Genomic DNA, 18358 nt, shown 5'->3' with positions numbered 1-18358 from the left:
TTATAGGCCGAATTGTGTTCTCTCCAAACGTGTATATTAAAGTCCTGGCCCCACTTCAGAACGTGACCCTATTTGGAGTTAGGGTCTTTATAAAGGTAATTAAATTAAAGTGAGGTTATTAGCCTGGGCCCTAATCCAACTGTTGTATTTATAAGAAGTCGAAATTTGGACACAATCATGCACAGAAGGAAAACTATGTGAGGGCACAGGGAGAAGACAGCCATCCACACGCCAAGGAGAGAGGCCTCGGAGAAACCAACACTGCTGACACCCTGATCTCACACTTCCAGCCTCCAGCACTGTGAGGAAATGACTTTCAGTGTTGAAGCCCCCCAGTCTGTGGGATTCGTGATGGCAGCCATTGCAGACTAATCCAGGACCCCAAAGAGTTGTAATAGGTTGTGCTTTTTGGTAACTGGCTCCCAGATCAGATTTGTTCTCCCCTCAGAGGCACATGCTCCCCACTGGCAGAGATCCTGCCAGGAACAGGCACGCCCAGGCATAAATGCCAGTTTTTACTTTTTCCTTCATGGAAAATATTTTTTCATAAAATAGACAAGATTGCAATTTAAATTCCATCTGCACATCCCTTTTGATTTTACTATATGCAAGCACATAAAAGTAATATAGAAGTATAGTTAACAATGAAACTTCATAGAAAAGTATAAATCGGGGGCGGGGTGGGGGAATCCCTCTCTCCATGCTTCTGTCCCCTGCTGTGTGCTCAAAGGTAAGCAGCGAATACAGGTTACTTATGGACCCTGCCAGGAAAATGTTTCATTCATTTATCAGAAAACACAGGTGTTTGAATCCTTTAAAATTTTACACAAAAGGCATCAAACTCTGTGCGGAGTACCACCCCTCTCCCTTAATCTCTTGCAGATCTTTTCCTATCAGCCATACAGATCTGCCTCGGTCTCCTGGGTTGTACAAGGTAACTCACATCATTCAATGCAAAGGGCAGGTGCTTCCAGGGAGGGGGACAAAATGCAGGCTCTCCACAAGGTCCTCAGAGACCTGGCTGCCTGTACCCCTCTGCTCTGCCATCCCCAGAAGCATCTTCACCTGAGAGTGGCTGCAAGATGTCGCCAGTGGCTGTCAGGAGTGTGTGTGTGTGTGTGTGTGTGTGTGTGTGTGTGTGTGTGTGAATTTACATTTATAGGAGAAGGGGGGAGAAGAGAGAGAAAGTAGCCTTTCCCTCTGAGTGCATAGCATCTTTGTAGTCAGGCCGAGCTAACTTAAGTCATGTACTTCCCTTAGACATGACTGCTACCAGGGAAACGCCCTGTGCAGACTGGCCTAAAGGAGCCTCCTCTAGTGAGACATGGAGGGGAGGCCTGAGTGTGGGTTCCTGGGAGGAAGGGGTATGGAGAGTAGGTCGGGGCCAGCAGTATCTGCAGGGTAGGATGTATCTTGTTTGCACAGAACTGCATATATGTGTGTTTAAGTGTGTACAGGTAGGAGCGACGTGAAGCTCTCTAACAGTGGTTATCTTTCGTTAGCTGTTTCACTCTTTACAATGAACACATTTACATTTTACAAAACAAAAATAATAATGTCCCACCATAAAGCCACCATTCCACAAATCACCACCTAGAATAGAAATAGGATAATTGTCTTTTCCCGTGAGCATGCAGAGTTTTATGGTAATCCCTATGATAACGTTATAAGAAGTAATTATTCCAGACACCCTTGAGACATGGGTCATTGACTGCAAGCTGGTATGAATTCTGCTTTGCCGTATCATCTACCTGTCATATGCCTGCTCTGTGCTAGGAGCTGGGGATTCAAAGATGAAAGTTTTCTACCTCTCCCCCAACGGTGCGTGGGGCCTATTGGGGTAGGACAACACATGCAAATAAAAGAACTGAGGCACCACGTGTCTGTTTTCATGAAAAGTACAGGGCCACAGAGAGGAAGTGATCCAGGGTTTGGGAGAAGCTGAGGAGAGGCTGCAGGGGGCATGATGTCAGAATTGAGTGGGAACGATCACAGGAGGTGGGTGCCTGGCATACCCACCGAGGAACGGGGCCACCTGCAGGCCATTCTCACTGCAGGCCAGCATCATGGCTAGACTCTGAACTGGAGTGTAGGCCAATGTCTTGTATTCGTTTTCTCTTGTGTGTGACAAATTGCCAAAAATTTGGGAGCTTAAAACGACATCCATTTATTATCTCACAGTCTGTAGTTCAGAAGTCCAGCAAGGCATGGGTAGTCCAATGCTCAGAGTCTCACACTGTGAAATCAAGGTATTGGCAGGGCCATGTTTCTCTCAGGTTCAGAGGAAGAAGTTGTTTCCAGGCTCAGTCAGGTTGTTGGCAGAACTAAATTCCTTACAGCCCCTTCTATGTTGGAGGTGGTAATCCCAGCCAGGCCCTGAGGCCTTCCTGGGTTTCTGGTATCTCTTGCCTCCCCTTCTGCCTTTCTCTTCTTCTTCTTCTTTTTTTTTTTTTAAGTTTATTCGGGTGACAGTTGTGAGTAAAGTTACATAGATTTCAGGTGTACAATTCCGTAATACATCATTGATATGTCACATTGTGTGTTCACCACCCAGAGTCAGTTCTCCTTCCATCACCGTGTATTTGATCCCCCTTACCCTCATCTACTAGCCCCGCCCCCGTTACCCTCTGGTAACCACTAAACTATTGTCTATGAGTTTTTGTTTCTTCATTTGTTTGTCTTGTTATTTTGTTGGTTTTTATTTATATACCACATATCAGTGAAATCATATGGTTCTCTGCTTGTTCTGTCTGACTTTGCTCTGCCTTCTTCTGCGTTTAAGGACTCGTGTGATCCCACTGGACCCACCTCCATAACCTAGGATAATCTCTGTTTTAAGGTCCACTGATTAATCACCTGAAGTGCATCTGCAAAGTCTCTTTTGAGGAGTAAAGTAACAGATTTATAGTCCAGGGGATTAGGAGCTGCAATTGTTTTTGGGAGTCATAATTCTGCCTGCCACAGCCCTGGACCTGGACCGTGGCAACCATCAATACCTAGTACAGAGTCCTGATGAACCACCCAGAGGGACACCAGACCTCCTGCCAGGTGACCAGGGCCAGTCCCAGCCCCACCAGGCCTCTTCTTCCTCTGGGAGGTGTCAGTGAAGTTGGTTGGTACAGAAGCCCAGAACCACCAGCCCTGTGGCCAGGGCCCATTTGAGAAGTGGCCTGCCAAGTATTTATTATTATTGTTATTATTATTATTATTATTATTTTAAATTTGTGGCCAACATTTTTAAAAAATGAGGTCTCATGAAAATTGAGATTTGTGCTTTCTTTTCTAAATTCTGGAGCTCTATTGACCCTGAGTTCCTGGCTGGGCTGGAAATGGGGGCACCCCAGGGGAAAGGAGAGTGTCTCTCCTCCTTTCTGCTCCAAGAAGCCCCACTCTGATCCCACTCCCAGCTCTCCCTGGGCTCCACTAAGATGGGGAGGGAACCAGCATTTACTGGACACCCGCCAGTGGCAGGCACTTAATATTTATTAACTCATTTAATTCCCCCAAACAACCCGGGGAGGCAGGACTTATCCCGCTTTACTGATACAGAAAGCTCTGTATGGTCACCGGCCCAGAGCACAGGGCAGTGCCCTTTGCCAGGTGGCCTCTTCTCTGCCGCCAGCCCGAGGTCCCACCCTGCCTCAGACCCTCAGGCGCCCCGCCCCTGGCTAGTGGGGAGGGGGCCAGAGCAGGGAGCCAGTCCGCTGCCTGGGGCGGTCCGTGTAGTCACGTGAAAGACCTAGTGGAGCGCTAATCGCGTAGAGTCCGCCGGGCGCCAGGCCGCTCACATCTGTCCCCGCGATGCCCGGGACCCGCCTTCCTGGTCCTCGCCTGCAGCCCAGGGATCTGTCTCGGGCCCCGGAGGTAAGGAGGGCCGCGCGCTGCGCTCGCAGGGCACTCGGATGTTCCCGGTGACAGCAACCGCACAAAGCCAGAGCCGGCTGCGTGTGGGGGCGGACTGTGTGAAGGGAGCGCGCGGGCACCTTCTCGGTGCTCCTCAGCCCTCTGGTCGCGGCGCCCTCGGGGCCGCTGTCCCGCGAAGCGCACGGCTGACTGGGCACACGGTAGGGGCGCTGTCAAGCCCGCACCCGGAGGCCCATCACAGCCGTTTCCACAGGCAGGGCCGAGGTGGAATCCAGCCCCGGTGCCCCACGCCTGAGGGGCTGTGCCAACCGCCCTGCGTGCGCTCGGTGAAGGCAGGAAAACGAACAAGGGTCCCTGCGCAGGGAAAAGCCCGCGCGGGAGGAAGGTTGCAGGATATGGGCTGGGAGCACCAGTGCAGCCCCTGCTGCTCTGATCCCCTCCGACCAAGCAGTGGGCTGCAAGTTCCTTGGCTGGGCTCCGTTTTACCTCCAACAGCTTGAACTTAGTTGGAAGACTTGGACCTTCAAAGCGGTGCTTCTTCATTCTTCCTTTTGCTGGACAAGAACACACAGTGGAGAGGGAGGCTGGGTGCCAGTGGTGGGAACCTCAGCTCTGATACAGGAAATCTTAGCTGGGATTTTACAAGATGCTGGGACTGTCATCTCCTGGAGACTCTGGTTTCCCCTCTGAAAAGCAGGGGTGATAAATCACACAGCCCTGGAGGAGTTGGGAATACTGTGTGGGTCAGTCTGGGGTACAGTGCCTGGCACGTGTAATGACAGCCAGGCTCTAGACCTGTCTGGGTCCATTCATGTGTCTCCCTTTCCCCTTGGTTGTTGTGCAAGTGTGAGGGGGCTGAGAGTGTTTTAGCCTGTCTTCCTCTTCTTAGCTGCACTCCCTCAGCCCCCCTCTGCTGCAGTGTGGTCCCTGCCTCTTCTCTGTGGGCTCCTGCAGCCTGCTCAAGGTGGTCCACAGGGTAGCCTTGTGCATGTGGTTAAAAGCCCTGCTGGGAGCATTGGCCTCCCTCTCTGGCCTGCTGGTCTCCGAAAGGGTTAGGCCATGTCCAAAAGGAGAATTTCCTTAAGGGAACAGGCAGAAGAGAGCCGGGCAAAGAGAAAGGAGAAGGATTCTTGGTCCCCAGCTCTTACCCAAGTCAGGCCTTGCTCCCCTCAATCTACAAAATGATGGGCCTCACTGAGATGGCTAGTCTTGTGTGCAAAGAAAAAATTTTTTTAGTTTGAGACTGTCGATTTCTTCCCTCTGTGGATTTAATGCTTCTTGTTCTAAATAAGAGAACAATGTAAAGAACTAATCGTTTGAGGCCTCAAGAAATGTAAGGAGGGCTGACAATGGCCCAGAGTCCTGACTGGGGCCTGTGAGTCCTTTGGCTGAATGCTGCCTGCAGGACTCAGATGTTGATGTCCCTGTATACTTCAAAGAAACCCTCCCCCCCACCAATGGAGCAGACAGAAAAGGTGAGAGCTGAGTACCCAGGGGGAATCCTCACCAGAACCCCCTGTATTCTGAGACTGCAGTGATGATCGAGTCATTCAGCCAGAGATGCGCTTAAATCTTCCTTCCCAGGCTGTGACCTCCCACTTGGTGGCTACCGTGACCTTATTGACCTGTTGAAAAGTTAGTTTAGGGTCACTTAACAAGAAACTGCCTTGTCACCTGAACTGCATTTCCACTCTCTTCTTTTCAATAGTTTTCTAGAGCCCATTCCTGCCTGGAGTTTCCTTTGGCAGCACTAAGATGGCACGCCCCTCCCTCTGGGGTACTTACCGACACTTTCAGCTTTGAAGTAGAAATAACCAATGCTAGTGATTCCCAACCTTACTCCTGGTTAGAATTACCTGGGGAACTTTCAGAACTGTATCTGGGTTCAGACTTGACCCTGGGGATTCTAATTCAATTGCCCTGGGTATGGTCTGGGCAAAAGTAACTAGAACTACCTAGTGATTGGAAAGTGCAGCCCTGCTGAGAACCCCCCTCTGCTATTTCTTTGTGACTCTATGTGATCACCTCTTGATACTTTATGTGCTTCTTTTTGAATGTTCTTATCCTTAAACATGTTTGTACGGGTCTTGGATTACCCTGTCTTTGGGCTCTCGGTCCCCTGGTGTTCCCGTACAGCGATTTGCAGAGGGGTTCTTTCTAGGAGGAAAATGGCAGTAACCAGGAGGGCTTGGGAGAGTGTTAACTTAATCAGGTGGTCACAAGCTGATGTACCCACAGGGGTCAGGGGGCAACATCAAACCAGTGGCTTAGGTAGGGATTATTTAGCTGGGGAGAGGAGAGTAGCTTGTGGTGACCTCCTGGAGGGCATGTCACCTGCCCAAAGAGGACCACACCTACCCATTTCCAGTTGGTGTGACTGCGTGGCTGTCGTAAATAGCAAAAGCGTCCCCAAACTTTTCCCAGGCCTGGATACATTCCCCCTTTATAGTGGCCTCTGCAACACCTTCTGTCAGGTAGTGACATTTCTGCAGCCCTTGAGACCCTTGATCATGAGACTGGCTTTGGCCAAAAGCAGGTGTGACACAAGCAGAGGTATGAAAAATACTTGAGTGTTGGTGCTATTTTCCTGATGCTCTTGGGAACCCTTTGACCACCAGCGTGGGAAAGAGCCACGCTAGCCTGAGGCACATGGCCAAGAACGTGAGTGTGGCTCTCTGAGACCGTCTAGCCCCAGATGACCAGAGAGATCACCTAACGTGGCTCAGAACAAGGACTGCCCGGCTGACCCACAAAATTTTGGAAAATAATAAGTATTTGTTTAGGTGACTGAATATCATGGTAGGCAGCAATAACATATTGCCAAATGTTATGACCTTTTAAGGAGAAACCAGAAGCTCACATTTTTGTACAAGCTCCAGTTTTTTGCTTTTGTTTTTTTTAGATTGAATTAGTAGTCTGCATCCATAAAGCACTCTCTGGCCAAACAAAACATATGTTGTGGCTGCACCTGGTCTGTGGGTTGCTGGTCTTTCTGCATAGTGGGACATGAAGTGTTTATACCAACACCAAGTTGCCACCTGTTCTCCCACCTTTCTTGCCATGGCTACTGTGCCCCAGCTTACTCTTAGCAGCTGTTTCTTTGTGTGGAATGCCCACAATACACGATAGTTGGACAATTAAGTTCGCAAACTTTCCACCGTGCACTTACACGGTAGGAAGTTCGTGAACTTAATTGTCCAACCTTTCATATGTCACAACCCCAGCTTCTCTAGCAGTCTTTCCATGTGGAATTGGAAGCCAGTCATCATGGAGAAAGTGAAATTCGAAGATGGGCCCACAGTGAAGGAAAGTGGGAAGGATACTCCTGGTTTTAGGTGAGCAAGAGATACATATGGCATGGAAGTTGGGGCTAGTGGGGACAGTGGAGTCTACCAGTTTGGGCCAGAGAAGCAGGAGACAGGGTTGGAGAGATAGAGGGGGGATTGTGGAGCCCCTAAATGCCAAGCCAGGGATTTCAAACTTGATTCTATGGGCATTCTAGGTAGAGAGAAGTTACTTGAAACTTTTGATGGGTGTTGCATGGGAAAGCAGTGCTCTATCCCTGTTCTGGGCATCAGTGCACCCCTAACCTCTGGAAGGAAAGAAGGGAGGGAAGAGAAGAGAGAGACAGACATAAGGTACACTGTTTGTACTGACAGAAGGAAAAACTGACCCTGAACAGAATTTAACTTAAGATTTATGGTAACTTCTTTTTATCTTAAGTTATGGTTAGTTATTATCATTTTCTCAGATATCTAAAGAAGACATACTGGCTTTTTTCAGAGCACTTCTATCAACAACTTCGTGTTTTGTTAAGGTCCTTGTTGCCTGACGTAAAGGTTTACAATTGTTTGTTCCTGAGGACATAGGGAAATCACTGCCTTGCCCTCCTTCCAGAGCTTCTGGACTCAATCTTCCCCTCCCTCCCTCCTGCTCTTCCCTCTCTCTCTCCCCAGAGGAGTCCTCTCGCTCAGAATGAAGGCTCACAAAGTTGGAAGGGTGGGAGCAGAACACACAAAAGTTTTAAGTACATCTTTTCTTCTGTTTCAATAGTTATTTTTTTCCAGTTTTGAGAAATAATTTAAATAATTTATATAAAAAATGTTTACACATTTAACACGTTGCGTACGGATCACAAGAATCTTCACGAGGGATTTAAACCCCGCCGTACGCAATGTGTTAAGAAAGGGAAAAACTGTATTAAAATTGTAATACTCAATATATACCAATAACAAAAGATGAATACAAGTCACGTTTGACATCTGCAGTTATAAGAGGTGCTCAAAGTGGTTATCATCAGCAATTTTAATAGTTTTTTCTTTTCTTAAAATGTGTATACATTTTTTGGCACCCTCTGCACATATATCGCTGTAAAAGTTTGAGCTGTACAACATGATGGTTTCATTTACATGCATTGCAAAAGGATTACACAGTAGGTTCAGTTAACATCCATCTTCTCATATAGATACAATAGAAAGGAAAGAAAGAAAAAAAAAGTTCCCTCTGGTGAGAACTCTTAGGATTTACTCTCTTAACAATTTTCCTGTGTAACATACAGCAGTGTTAGCTATAGTCATCATGTTGTACATTACATCCAAGATACTTTATTTTTGGTTCTTTGTACCTTTTGAACTCCTTTCTCCAATTCCCCTTTCCCACCTCCACCCCCGCCTTTGGTAACCACAATTTTGATCCATTTTTTTGGTTGCTGTTTTTTTAGATTCCACATATTAGTGAGATCATAAGGTATTTGTCTTTCTCTGTCCGACTCATTTCATTTAGTATAATGCTTTCAATGTCCATCCACATTGTTGCAAATAGGATTTCCTCATTTTTTATGGGTGAATAATATTCCATTGTAGCTATATATTACAACTTCTTTAACCATTCATTTAATGATGGTCACTTAGGGTGTTTCAATGTCTTGACTATTATAAATAATGCTGCAATGAACATGGAGGTGCAGATATCTTTTTGAATTAGTGTTTTCATTTCCTTTGGATATATTCCCAGAAGTGGAATTGCTGGGTCATATGGTAGTTCTATTTTTTATTTTTTGAGGAACACCCATGCTGTTTTTCATGGTGGCTGCACCAATTTACAATTCCACCAACAGTGCACAAGGTTCCCTTTTCTCCACATCTATGCCAGCATTTATCTCTTATGTTCTTGATGATGGCCCTCCTAACAAGTGTGAGGTGACATCTCATTGTGTCTTTAATTTGCATTTCCTTAATGATTAGTGATGTTGAGCATCTTGTTTTAAATTAGTTTCAGGTGTACCAAAAAAACATAGTGATTAGACCTATGTCTCACTAAGTGATCACCCCAATAATTCTATTACCCATCTAACACTGTACATAGTTATTACAATATTATTGACTATATTCCCTATGCTATACTTTACAGCTTCATGACTTTTTTAAAATTATAGTTGACATTCAGTGTTATTTTATATTATTTTCAAGTGTACAGCGTAGTGGTTAGACATTTATATAATTTATGCAGTTATCCCCCTGATTAGTCTAGTACCCGTCTGACACTATACATAGTTCTTACAATATTATTGACTATATTCCCCATACTGTACTTTTCACATACCTGTCAGCCTCTTGTATGTATTCTTTGTAGAAATGTCTATTCAGGTATTTTTCCCATTTTTAAAATTGAATTATTTGTCTTTTTGCTATTGAGTTAGTTCTATGAGTTCTTTACATATTTTGGATTTTTAAAAAAATTATTGGGGTGACAATTGTTAGTAAAATTACATAGATTTCAGGTGTACAATTCTGTATTACATCATCTATAAATCCCATTGTGTGTTCACCACCCAGAGTCAGTTCTCCTTCCATCACCATATATTTGATCCCCCTTACCCTATTCTCCCACCCCCCACCCCCCTTACCCTCTGGTAACCACTAAACCATTGTCTGTGTCTATGAGTTTCTGTTTCTCATTTGTTTGTCTTGTTGTTTTGTTGTTTTTGGTTTATATACCACATATCAGTGAAATCACATGGTTTTCTGCTTTTTCTGTCTGACTTATTTCGCTCAGCATCACACTCTCAAGATCCATCCATGTTGTCACAAATGTTCCTATATCATCTTTTCTTACCGCAGAATAGTATTCCATTGTGTATATATACCACAACTTCTTTATCCATTCATCTATCGAAGGACATTTTGGTTGTTTCCATGTCTTGGCCACCGTAAACAAAGCTGCAATGAACATTGGAGCACACATGTCTTTATCTCTAAATGTTTTCAGATTTTTTGGGTAGATACCCAGGAGAGGGATTGCTGGGTCATATGGCAATTCTATTCGTAATTTTTTGAGGAACCTCCACACTGCCTTGCATAACGGCTGCATCAGTCTGCATTCCCACCAACAGTGTATGAGGGTTCCTTTTTCTCCACAGCCTCTCCAACACTTGTTACTATTTGTCTTGTTGATGATAGCCATTCTGACTGGCGTGAGGTGATATCTCATTGTGGTTTTGATTTGCATTTCTCTGATGATTAGTGATGTTGAGCATTTTTTCATGTCTATTTGCCATTTGTATGTCCTCTTTGGAGAAATGTCTCTTCAAGTCCTCTGCCCATTTTTCAATTGGGTTGTTTGTTTTTTAGTTGTTGAGTTGCATGAGTTCCTTGTATATTCTGGATATTAGCCCCTTATCGGAGGCACTATTTGTAAAAATCTTCTCCCATTCAGTTGGTGGCCTCTTTATTTTGTCGATGGTTTCTTTTGCTGTGCAGAAGCTTTTAAGTTTCATATAGTCCCATTCGATTATTTTAGCTTTTACTTCCATTGCCTTTGGAGTCAAATTCATAAAATGCTCTTTGAACCCAAGGTCCGTAAGTTTAGTACCTATGTTTTCTTCTATGTAGTTTATTGTGTCAGGTCTTATGCTTAAGTCTTTGATCCATTTTGAATTAACTTTGGTACATGGTGACAAATAGCAGTCCAGTTTCATTCTTTTGCACGTGGCTATCTAATTCTCCCAGCACCATTTATTGAAGAGGCTGTCTTTCCTCCATTGTATGTTTTTAGCTTCTTTGTCAAAAATTATCTGTCCATATTTATGTGGTTTTATTTCTGGGTTCTCAATTCTATTCCACTGGTCTATGTGTCTGTTTTTCTACCAATACCAATACCATGCTGTTTTGATTATTGTAGCCCTGTAGTACAAGCCGAAGTCAGGAAGTGTGATACCTCCAGCATTGTTCTTTTTTCTTAAGATTGCTTTGGCTATTCGGGGTCTTTTGTGGTTCCAAACAAATCTGATGATTTTTTGTTCTATTTCTTTAAAATATGCCATTGGGATTTTGATGGGGATTGCATTGAATCTGTATATTGCTTTGGGTAATATGGCCATTTTAACTATGTTGATTCTTCCAATCCATGAACACGGAATGTCTTTCCATTTCTTTGTGTCTTCAATTTCTTTCAAAAATGTCTTATAGTTTTCAGCATATAGGTCTTTCACATCCTTGGTTAAGTTTATTCCTAGGTGTTTTATCGTTTTTGCTGCAATTGCAAAAGGAATTGTTTTTTGTATTTCTTTTTCTGAGATTTCATTGTTAGTGTATAGGAAAGCAATGGACTTTTGTACGTTGATTTTGTAGCCAACAACTTTACTGTATTCATTGATTGTTTCTAATAGCTTTTTGGTGGAGTCTTTAGGGTTTTCTATATATAGTATCATGTCATCTGCAAAGAGTGATAATTTAACTTCTTCATTCCCAATTTGGATGCCTTTTATTTCTTTCTCTTGCCTGATTGCTCTGGCAAGGACTTTCAACACTATGTTGAAAAGCAGAGGTGATACGGGACAGCCCTGTCGTGTTCCTGAATGTAGAGCAAAGGGCTTCAGTTTTTCACCATTAATTATGAGATTAACAGAGGGCTTGTCATGTATGGCCTTTATTATGTTAAAGTATTTTCCTTCTATACCAATTTTATTAAGTATTTTAATCATAAATGGATGTTGTATCTTGTCAAATGCTTTTTCTGCATCAATTGATATAATCATATGATTTTTGTCCTTTATTTTGTTTATGTGATGTATCACATTGATGGATTTGCGTATGTTGAACCATCCTTGTGCCCCGGGGATGAACCCCACTTGATCGTGATGAATAATCTTTTTAACGCATTGTTGCATTTGATTTGCTAGAATTTTATTTAGGATTTTTGCCTCAGTATTCATCAGAGATATTAGTCTGTAGTTTTCTTTTTTTGTGCTGTCCTTACCAGTTTTTGGTATCAGGGTAATAAAATGAGTTAGGGAGTACTGTCTCTTCTTCAATTTTTTGGAAGAGTTTGAGCAGGATTGGTGTTAGATCCTCTTTGAAGGTTTGGTAGAATTCACTAGTGAAGCCATCTGGTCCCGGACTTTTGCTTTTGGGAAGGTTTTGGATGACTGATTCAATCTCGTTACTGGTGATCAGTCTGTTTAGATTTTCCAGTTCTTCATGGATCAGCTTTGGAAGGCTATATGTTTCTAAGAACTTGTCCATTTCTTCTAGGTTATTGAACTTGGTGGCATATAGTCCTTCACAGTATTCTTGGATGATCCTTTGTATTTCTGTGGTGTCCGTGATAACTTCCCCTCTTTCGTTTCTGATTTTGTTAATTAGTGTCTTCTCTCTTTTTATCTTAGTGAGTCTAGCCAAGGGTTTGTCAATTTTGGTAATCTTTTCAAAGAACCAGCTCTTTGTCACATTAATTTTTTCTATTGTCTTTTTGTTCTCTATTTCATTTAGTTCTGCTCTAATTTTTGTTATTTCCTTTCTTCTGCTGACCTTGGGTTTTAGTTGTTCTTCTTTTTCTAGTTCTTTAAGGTGTAACATGAGGTTATTTACTTGGGAGTTTTCTTGTTTCTTGAGATAGGCCTGTAATGAGATAAATTTCCCTCTTAAAACTGCTTTCGCTGCATCCCCAAAATTTTGGTAGGATGTATTTTCATTGTCATTTGTTTCTAGGTATCTTTTGATCTCTCCTCCAATTTCTTCTTTGACCCAGTCGTTCTTTAAAAGTATGTTGCTTAATCTCCATGTATTTGTGTTTTTTCCTGATTTCTTTTTGTAGTTGATATCCTATTTCAAAGGCTAGTGATCAGAGAATATGCTTGGTATGATTTCAATCTTCTTAAATTTGCTGAGACTTATTTTATGTCCCAATATATGGTCTATCCTTGAGAATGTTCCATGTACACTAGAAAAGAATGTATAGTCTGATGTTTTAGGATGAAGTAGTCTATAAATGTCAATTATGTCCATTTCATCTAATGTATCATTTAGGGCTGCTATTTCGTTATTTATTTTCTGTTTGGATGATCTATCCATAGCTGTCAATGATGTATTTAAGTCCCCTAGTATAATTGTGTTTTGGTCAATTTCTCCCTTTAGTTCTGTTAGTAGTTGCTTAGTATATTTCGGTGCTCCCTGATTGGGGGCATAAATATTGATGACTGTTATGTCTTCTTGTTGTACAGTCCCCTTCACCATTATGAAATGTCCATCTTTGTCTCTTGTTATCTTTTTCACCTTGAAGTCTGTTTTATCTGATATCATTATGGCTACACCTGATTTTCTCTGTGTACCATTTGCTTGGAGTGTCAATTTCCACCCTTTCACTTTAAGTCTATGCTTGTCTTTGTAGCTGAGATGTGTCTCTTGGAGACAGCATATGGTTGGGTTTAGTTTTTTGATCCAATGTGCTACTCTGTGCCTTTTTATTGGTGAGTTCAGTCCATTTACATTTAGGGAGATTATTGATATGTGAGGATTTCCTGTCATTCTATCTTTAGTTTTCTGGTAAGGCTGTGTCTCTATTGTTTCTTTGCCTTTTTGTTGTGTATTATTTCTATGTGGTGGTATTCTATGATGTTTTCCTCTGTTTCTTCTTTTATTACAGTATATATTTCAGTTCTGGATTTTTTTTTGAGAGGTTACCCTTAAGTTTATGTAAAAGAAAGTTTGATATTTAGAGTATTCCATTTTCTTCAGCACGCTTACTTTCTCCATTCCCATATTCCGGTTCAGGCCTTTACTCTCCCCCTTTTTGAGTTTTGGTTGCCACAAATTGTCCCTGTTGATGGTGGTCGAATAGCCTCCTTTAGTATTTCTTGTAGTGCAGGTCGTGTATTAGAAAATTCCCTCGGCTTCTGTATGTCTAGAAAGGTCTTTATTCCTCCTTCATATCTAAAGGATATCTTTGCTGGATATATTATTCTTGGCTCATGATTTCTCTCTTTCAATAGTTTGAATATTTGGTTCCACTCCATCCTGGCTTGTAGAGTTTCTGCTGAAAAATTTGATGATAATCTAATGGGCTTTCCTTTGTAAGTTACCGTCTTCTTTTTCCTGGCTGCCTTGAGGATTCTTTCTTTGTCATTGATTTTAGACAGCTTCAATACAATGTGCCTTGGAGAAGGCCTGTTGGGATTGAGGTAATTAGGTGTTCTATTTGCTTCCTGGATCGAGGGTCCAGTTCTGTCCACAAGTTTGGGAAGTTCTCATCGACAATTTGTTTGAATATATTCTCTGTTCCCTTCTCTCTTTCTTCTCCTTCTGGTATGCCCATTATTCTTATATTGCTCTTTTTGATGGAGTCAGAAAGTTCTTGTAGTGTTCTTTCATTTCTTTTAAGTCTCCAATCTTTCTTCTTCCATCTGTGTAATTTCCAGATTCCTATCTTCGAGGTCACTGATTCTTTCCTCCATCTGATCAACTGTACTACCTAAGCTGGGTATTTCATTCTTAATTTCTTCTATTGAGTTCTTAATCTCCAGAAATTCTATTTGGTTCTTTTTTAAAATTTCAATCTCTTTTGTAAAATGCTCATGCTGTTCTTTGATTGTGTTTCTGAGTTCATTTAACTGCCTATCTGTGTTTTCTTGCATCTCGTTGAGTTTTTTCAGAACTGCAATCTTGAATTCTCTGTCATTTAAGTCACATATTTCTGTACCTTTAAGTGCCTTTTCTGGAGATTTTTTCACTTTCTTTCTGAGCTATCTTGTTGCCTTGGTTATTCATGGCGATTACTGGTTTACTATTTCTCTTCCTAGTCATCTACAGGAGTGGCTTCTGCAACAGGTTGATAGGAAGCGGTCTTTCTTTTGTTTTCCAGTGCTTGTTGGTAGAATTTTTTATTTTTTCTCCAACAGCAGCTTATTTTTCTTCTACCACACGGTAGTGCTATGTTTTCTTTGCACTATTCCAGCTTCTCACACAATGGGGGGATTCCCTGGGAGATGGGCTTCTCCTCTGTTAATAGTTCGTCTAGGTCACAGGGCGCAGTGTCCCGGTGGGTATGCGGAGCGCTTTTGATGTTCCAAAGCTCTTCCAGCTCCTGATTCAGAGCCCGTATGTTTCAGAAGTTCTGTTTACTCCTGCAGGGATCCGCCCAGATAGGTGGGGCCAGGGGCGGGGTGAGTTGTGAGAGGTGGCCCAGAGCAATGGCGGCGACCACCACCGCAATCAGTCCTGCTTCCACAGCTCTCTCCCCTTTGCTGGAACCAGTTGGGCTTGGAATTTGTCTCTGTGGCCCACAGTTCTCAGAACAGCAAATATTCTGTTCTTTTTATCTGACACTGCTACTGTTTCGCTTCTAGCACCGGGCAGGTGGGGGCGGGGCGAGCTCTGGGAGGGGAGGGAGGGGGCGGCTAGTCTCAGTGTCTAAGGCTCCGTTCTCTGCTCGGCAGTGCGGGCTTAAACCACCATTTTCAGCCTTTTTCCCTCAGTCTTTTCTCCGAGGTCTCTGCCGTGAGCGTTGGGTTCAGCCGTGTTATATGCTGTCCCCTCAGCCCTGTGGAGCCCTGGCGGAGCCCTAGCAGTCCGAGTTCTTCCCTCTCTCGCAGCTGCGGTGGTTCCGGGAAGCAGCGAGCTCGGCGCACTGAGCTGGGTCTGCGTCCTGCGCCCGCGCGGCTCCGTCTCCGCGTACTTCTCCCTTTCCTCCTCCCTCCACTCGCGCGAATCTCCCACCTGTAGGTGATTTCAGTCGGTAGTGGGCCTCTTTGTCTTGCCTGTCTGCTGTGCAGGGAGTCCTTTGTAGAGTTTTTGTTGTCGATTCGTTGTAAATTCCAGGGGAACTTTACAGAAGCTCACCTCTCGCCGCCATTTTTCCTCCAAAAGACTCTTTGTCTCTTTTTACTATTTTTAATTTGAAGTCTATTTTGCCTCATATAAGTATAGCTACACCTGCTTTTTTTTGGTTACCATTTGCTTAAAGTGTCTTTTTGAATCCCTTCCCTCTGTCTATATGTGTTTTTGAGGCTAAAGTGAGTTTCTTATAGCCAGTGTATTTTTGGATTTAAAAAAAAAAAAATCAATTCGGTTATTCTGTCTTAATTGGAGATGTAATATGTTTATGTTTAAAGTAATGATAAGGACTTACTGTTGTTACATTTTGTTCATTGTTTTCTGGTTGTTTTGAAAGTCCATTTTTCCTTGTTTATCCTGCTGCCTTTTGTGTGTTCTGATGTCTTTTGGTATGAGGATGTTTTGACTTCTGTATCATGTTCTTCTGTGTAATTACTACTACTACTACAGGACTGTCCCTGTGACTACCATGAGGGACAATACAGTCAATGTGTAGCCACTTCTCTGACCCTTCTAATGCAGTGTGTCTTGGTCTTTCAGGTGCAGAGCTTGCTTCAGCTTCACTCCTGTTCTAGGATTCTCTCAGTGGTATCTTGTTCATGAATAGTTGTTATACTTGTGAGGGGAGCAAAGTCAGGATCAACCTATGTTGCCATCTTGGTGATATCACTTTCTTTAAATACATTTTTAAATCTTGGGGAGAGGAAAGGAAATGTCACAGCTACTAGAAAAGGAGAAAAAGAAAATCAAGAGAAGTCGATTATTGTCATCCTGAAATGAAAACACATACATATGAGAATCAGTAATTAAATAGTCATATTTAGACTGGTGATTTTCAATATTGACTGTATGTTAGAATCACCTGGGAACTTTAAGAACTCAATCCTGGGTCCCACCTCCCAGAGATTCTGGTGCAGTTCATCTGGGCAATGTGCACCTCTAAAAGCCAAAGCTCTGAAGGTGATTTTAATGTGCTGTGGGAGTTGAGAACTACTGCCCTGGCAGTCACCAGTGCCTCCCATACTCTGGGGCTGCTGTTTCAAGGTATGAAATCCCTTATAAGCTGCAAATCAGGAAACAACCACAATTTGGTCTGTGCCATTTTCATGGTATACATAGGCAGTGGTTCCCATGTAAACTTGAAAAATATGTGCAGCTTTGGAACAGCATGTTTAACGTAAGTCACGTTCTTGCATTGAATTAAAACTATTTGCTTTATGAGAAGATACAACAGGCCTTAATACAAATGAGAGTACTCATTGCAGTCTGTTGAGAGTACTTCCCAGGCAGAAACAGGCTAGACTTGGATGTTGCACACAAATGGGATGGTGGGAAGACAACTAGTACCAGAAGATAGAGCAGATGAGATTGCAGAGGAGACAGGTGTTAGAAATGTAAATTAGTGTGTGATCACTAGAAAAGAAATTTCTTGTTGATGCTAGGCATTTTATGCCTGAAATAGATTTATAAACAAATCATTGGGAACTCTGGTGTTCCTCAATGTTCCAGATGATCAATGGAAAAAAAATTGGTATTAACAGATTTTCTTCTAAAATATTTTTATATATGCAAAAGAAAAACGTGTGATAAATGTTTAACACATTGATATCGTGCTCTTTAGGTTTGAATAAGCTACCTTTAAGAATTGCCGTACCAGTGCTGAGAATTCACATGAGTCTAAAGGTGATGGTTTCTTAAAGCAGTTAATTCATTTGTGAGAATATTGTTCCACATCAATTTTTAATTCAAACATTTATCATTCTTTTGGGGCAATTTTTAACATCTTTATTGAGCTATAATTGATATACATTAAACTGTGCTTATTAAAAGTGGACAGATTGATAAGTCAAAGTATCTGAATACACTTATGATATTAACACCACATTTAAGGTAATGAGCGTACCCATCAGCCCCAGAAAGTTTCCTCGTGCCTGTTTGCAATCCTTCTTTCCTTTATCCGCTCTTCCCCCTATCCCCAGGCAACTGATCTGGTTTCTATCACTATAGATTTGTTCGCATTTTCTAGAGTTTTGTATAGATAGAATCATAAATACATACTTTTTTTTGGGGGAGGGCAAAAGTTGGGTTCTTTCACTCAGCACAATTAATTTTGTTACATTTATCACTAATTCATTCCTTTATATTGCCAAGTAATATTTCATGGTGTAGTTATGTCACATTTTGTTTATCCATGCACCTGCTTGTGGACATTTTGGTCATTTCCAGTTTGGGGCTAGTAAGCTGCTATGAATGTGTGTACAAGTGCAATTGTGGAATGGCATGTGTAACATAAGCCACATTATTGGGCTGGATGTACAAGATCTTGCGTGGACATATGCTTTCTTTTTCTTCAGTATATATGTGGGAGTGGAATGCTCAAGAAACTA

At 42.6% G+C, this 18358-nt stretch overlaps 1 protein-coding gene across 1 annotated transcript in view; it reads left to right on the top strand.

Annotated features, from left to right (window-relative positions):
- The first annotated feature begins 3671 nt into the window (after positions 1 to 3671).
- Positions 3672 to 18358, top strand: part of LOC109458224 (two pore channel protein 2-like) — a 52261-nt gene continuing 37574 nt past the window's right edge. The window contains exon 1 of the mRNA XM_019751678.3: positions 3672 to 3864. Coding sequence (XP_019607237.3) covers positions 3802 to 3864 — 63 coding nt within the window. The 5' untranslated portion in view covers positions 3672 to 3801. The remainder of the gene's footprint in view (positions 3865 to 18358) is intronic.

The sequence above is a fragment of the Rhinolophus sinicus genome, chromosome 2 (genome assembly GCF_057876585.1).
Source record: "Rhinolophus sinicus isolate RSI-liver-muscle chromosome 2, RSI-T2T, whole genome shotgun sequence".
Lineage (NCBI taxonomy): Eukaryota > Metazoa > Chordata > Mammalia > Chiroptera > Rhinolophidae > Rhinolophus > Rhinolophus sinicus.
Note: the sequence above shows the minus strand (reverse complement) of the source record. Positions and strands in the feature narration are given on the sequence as shown.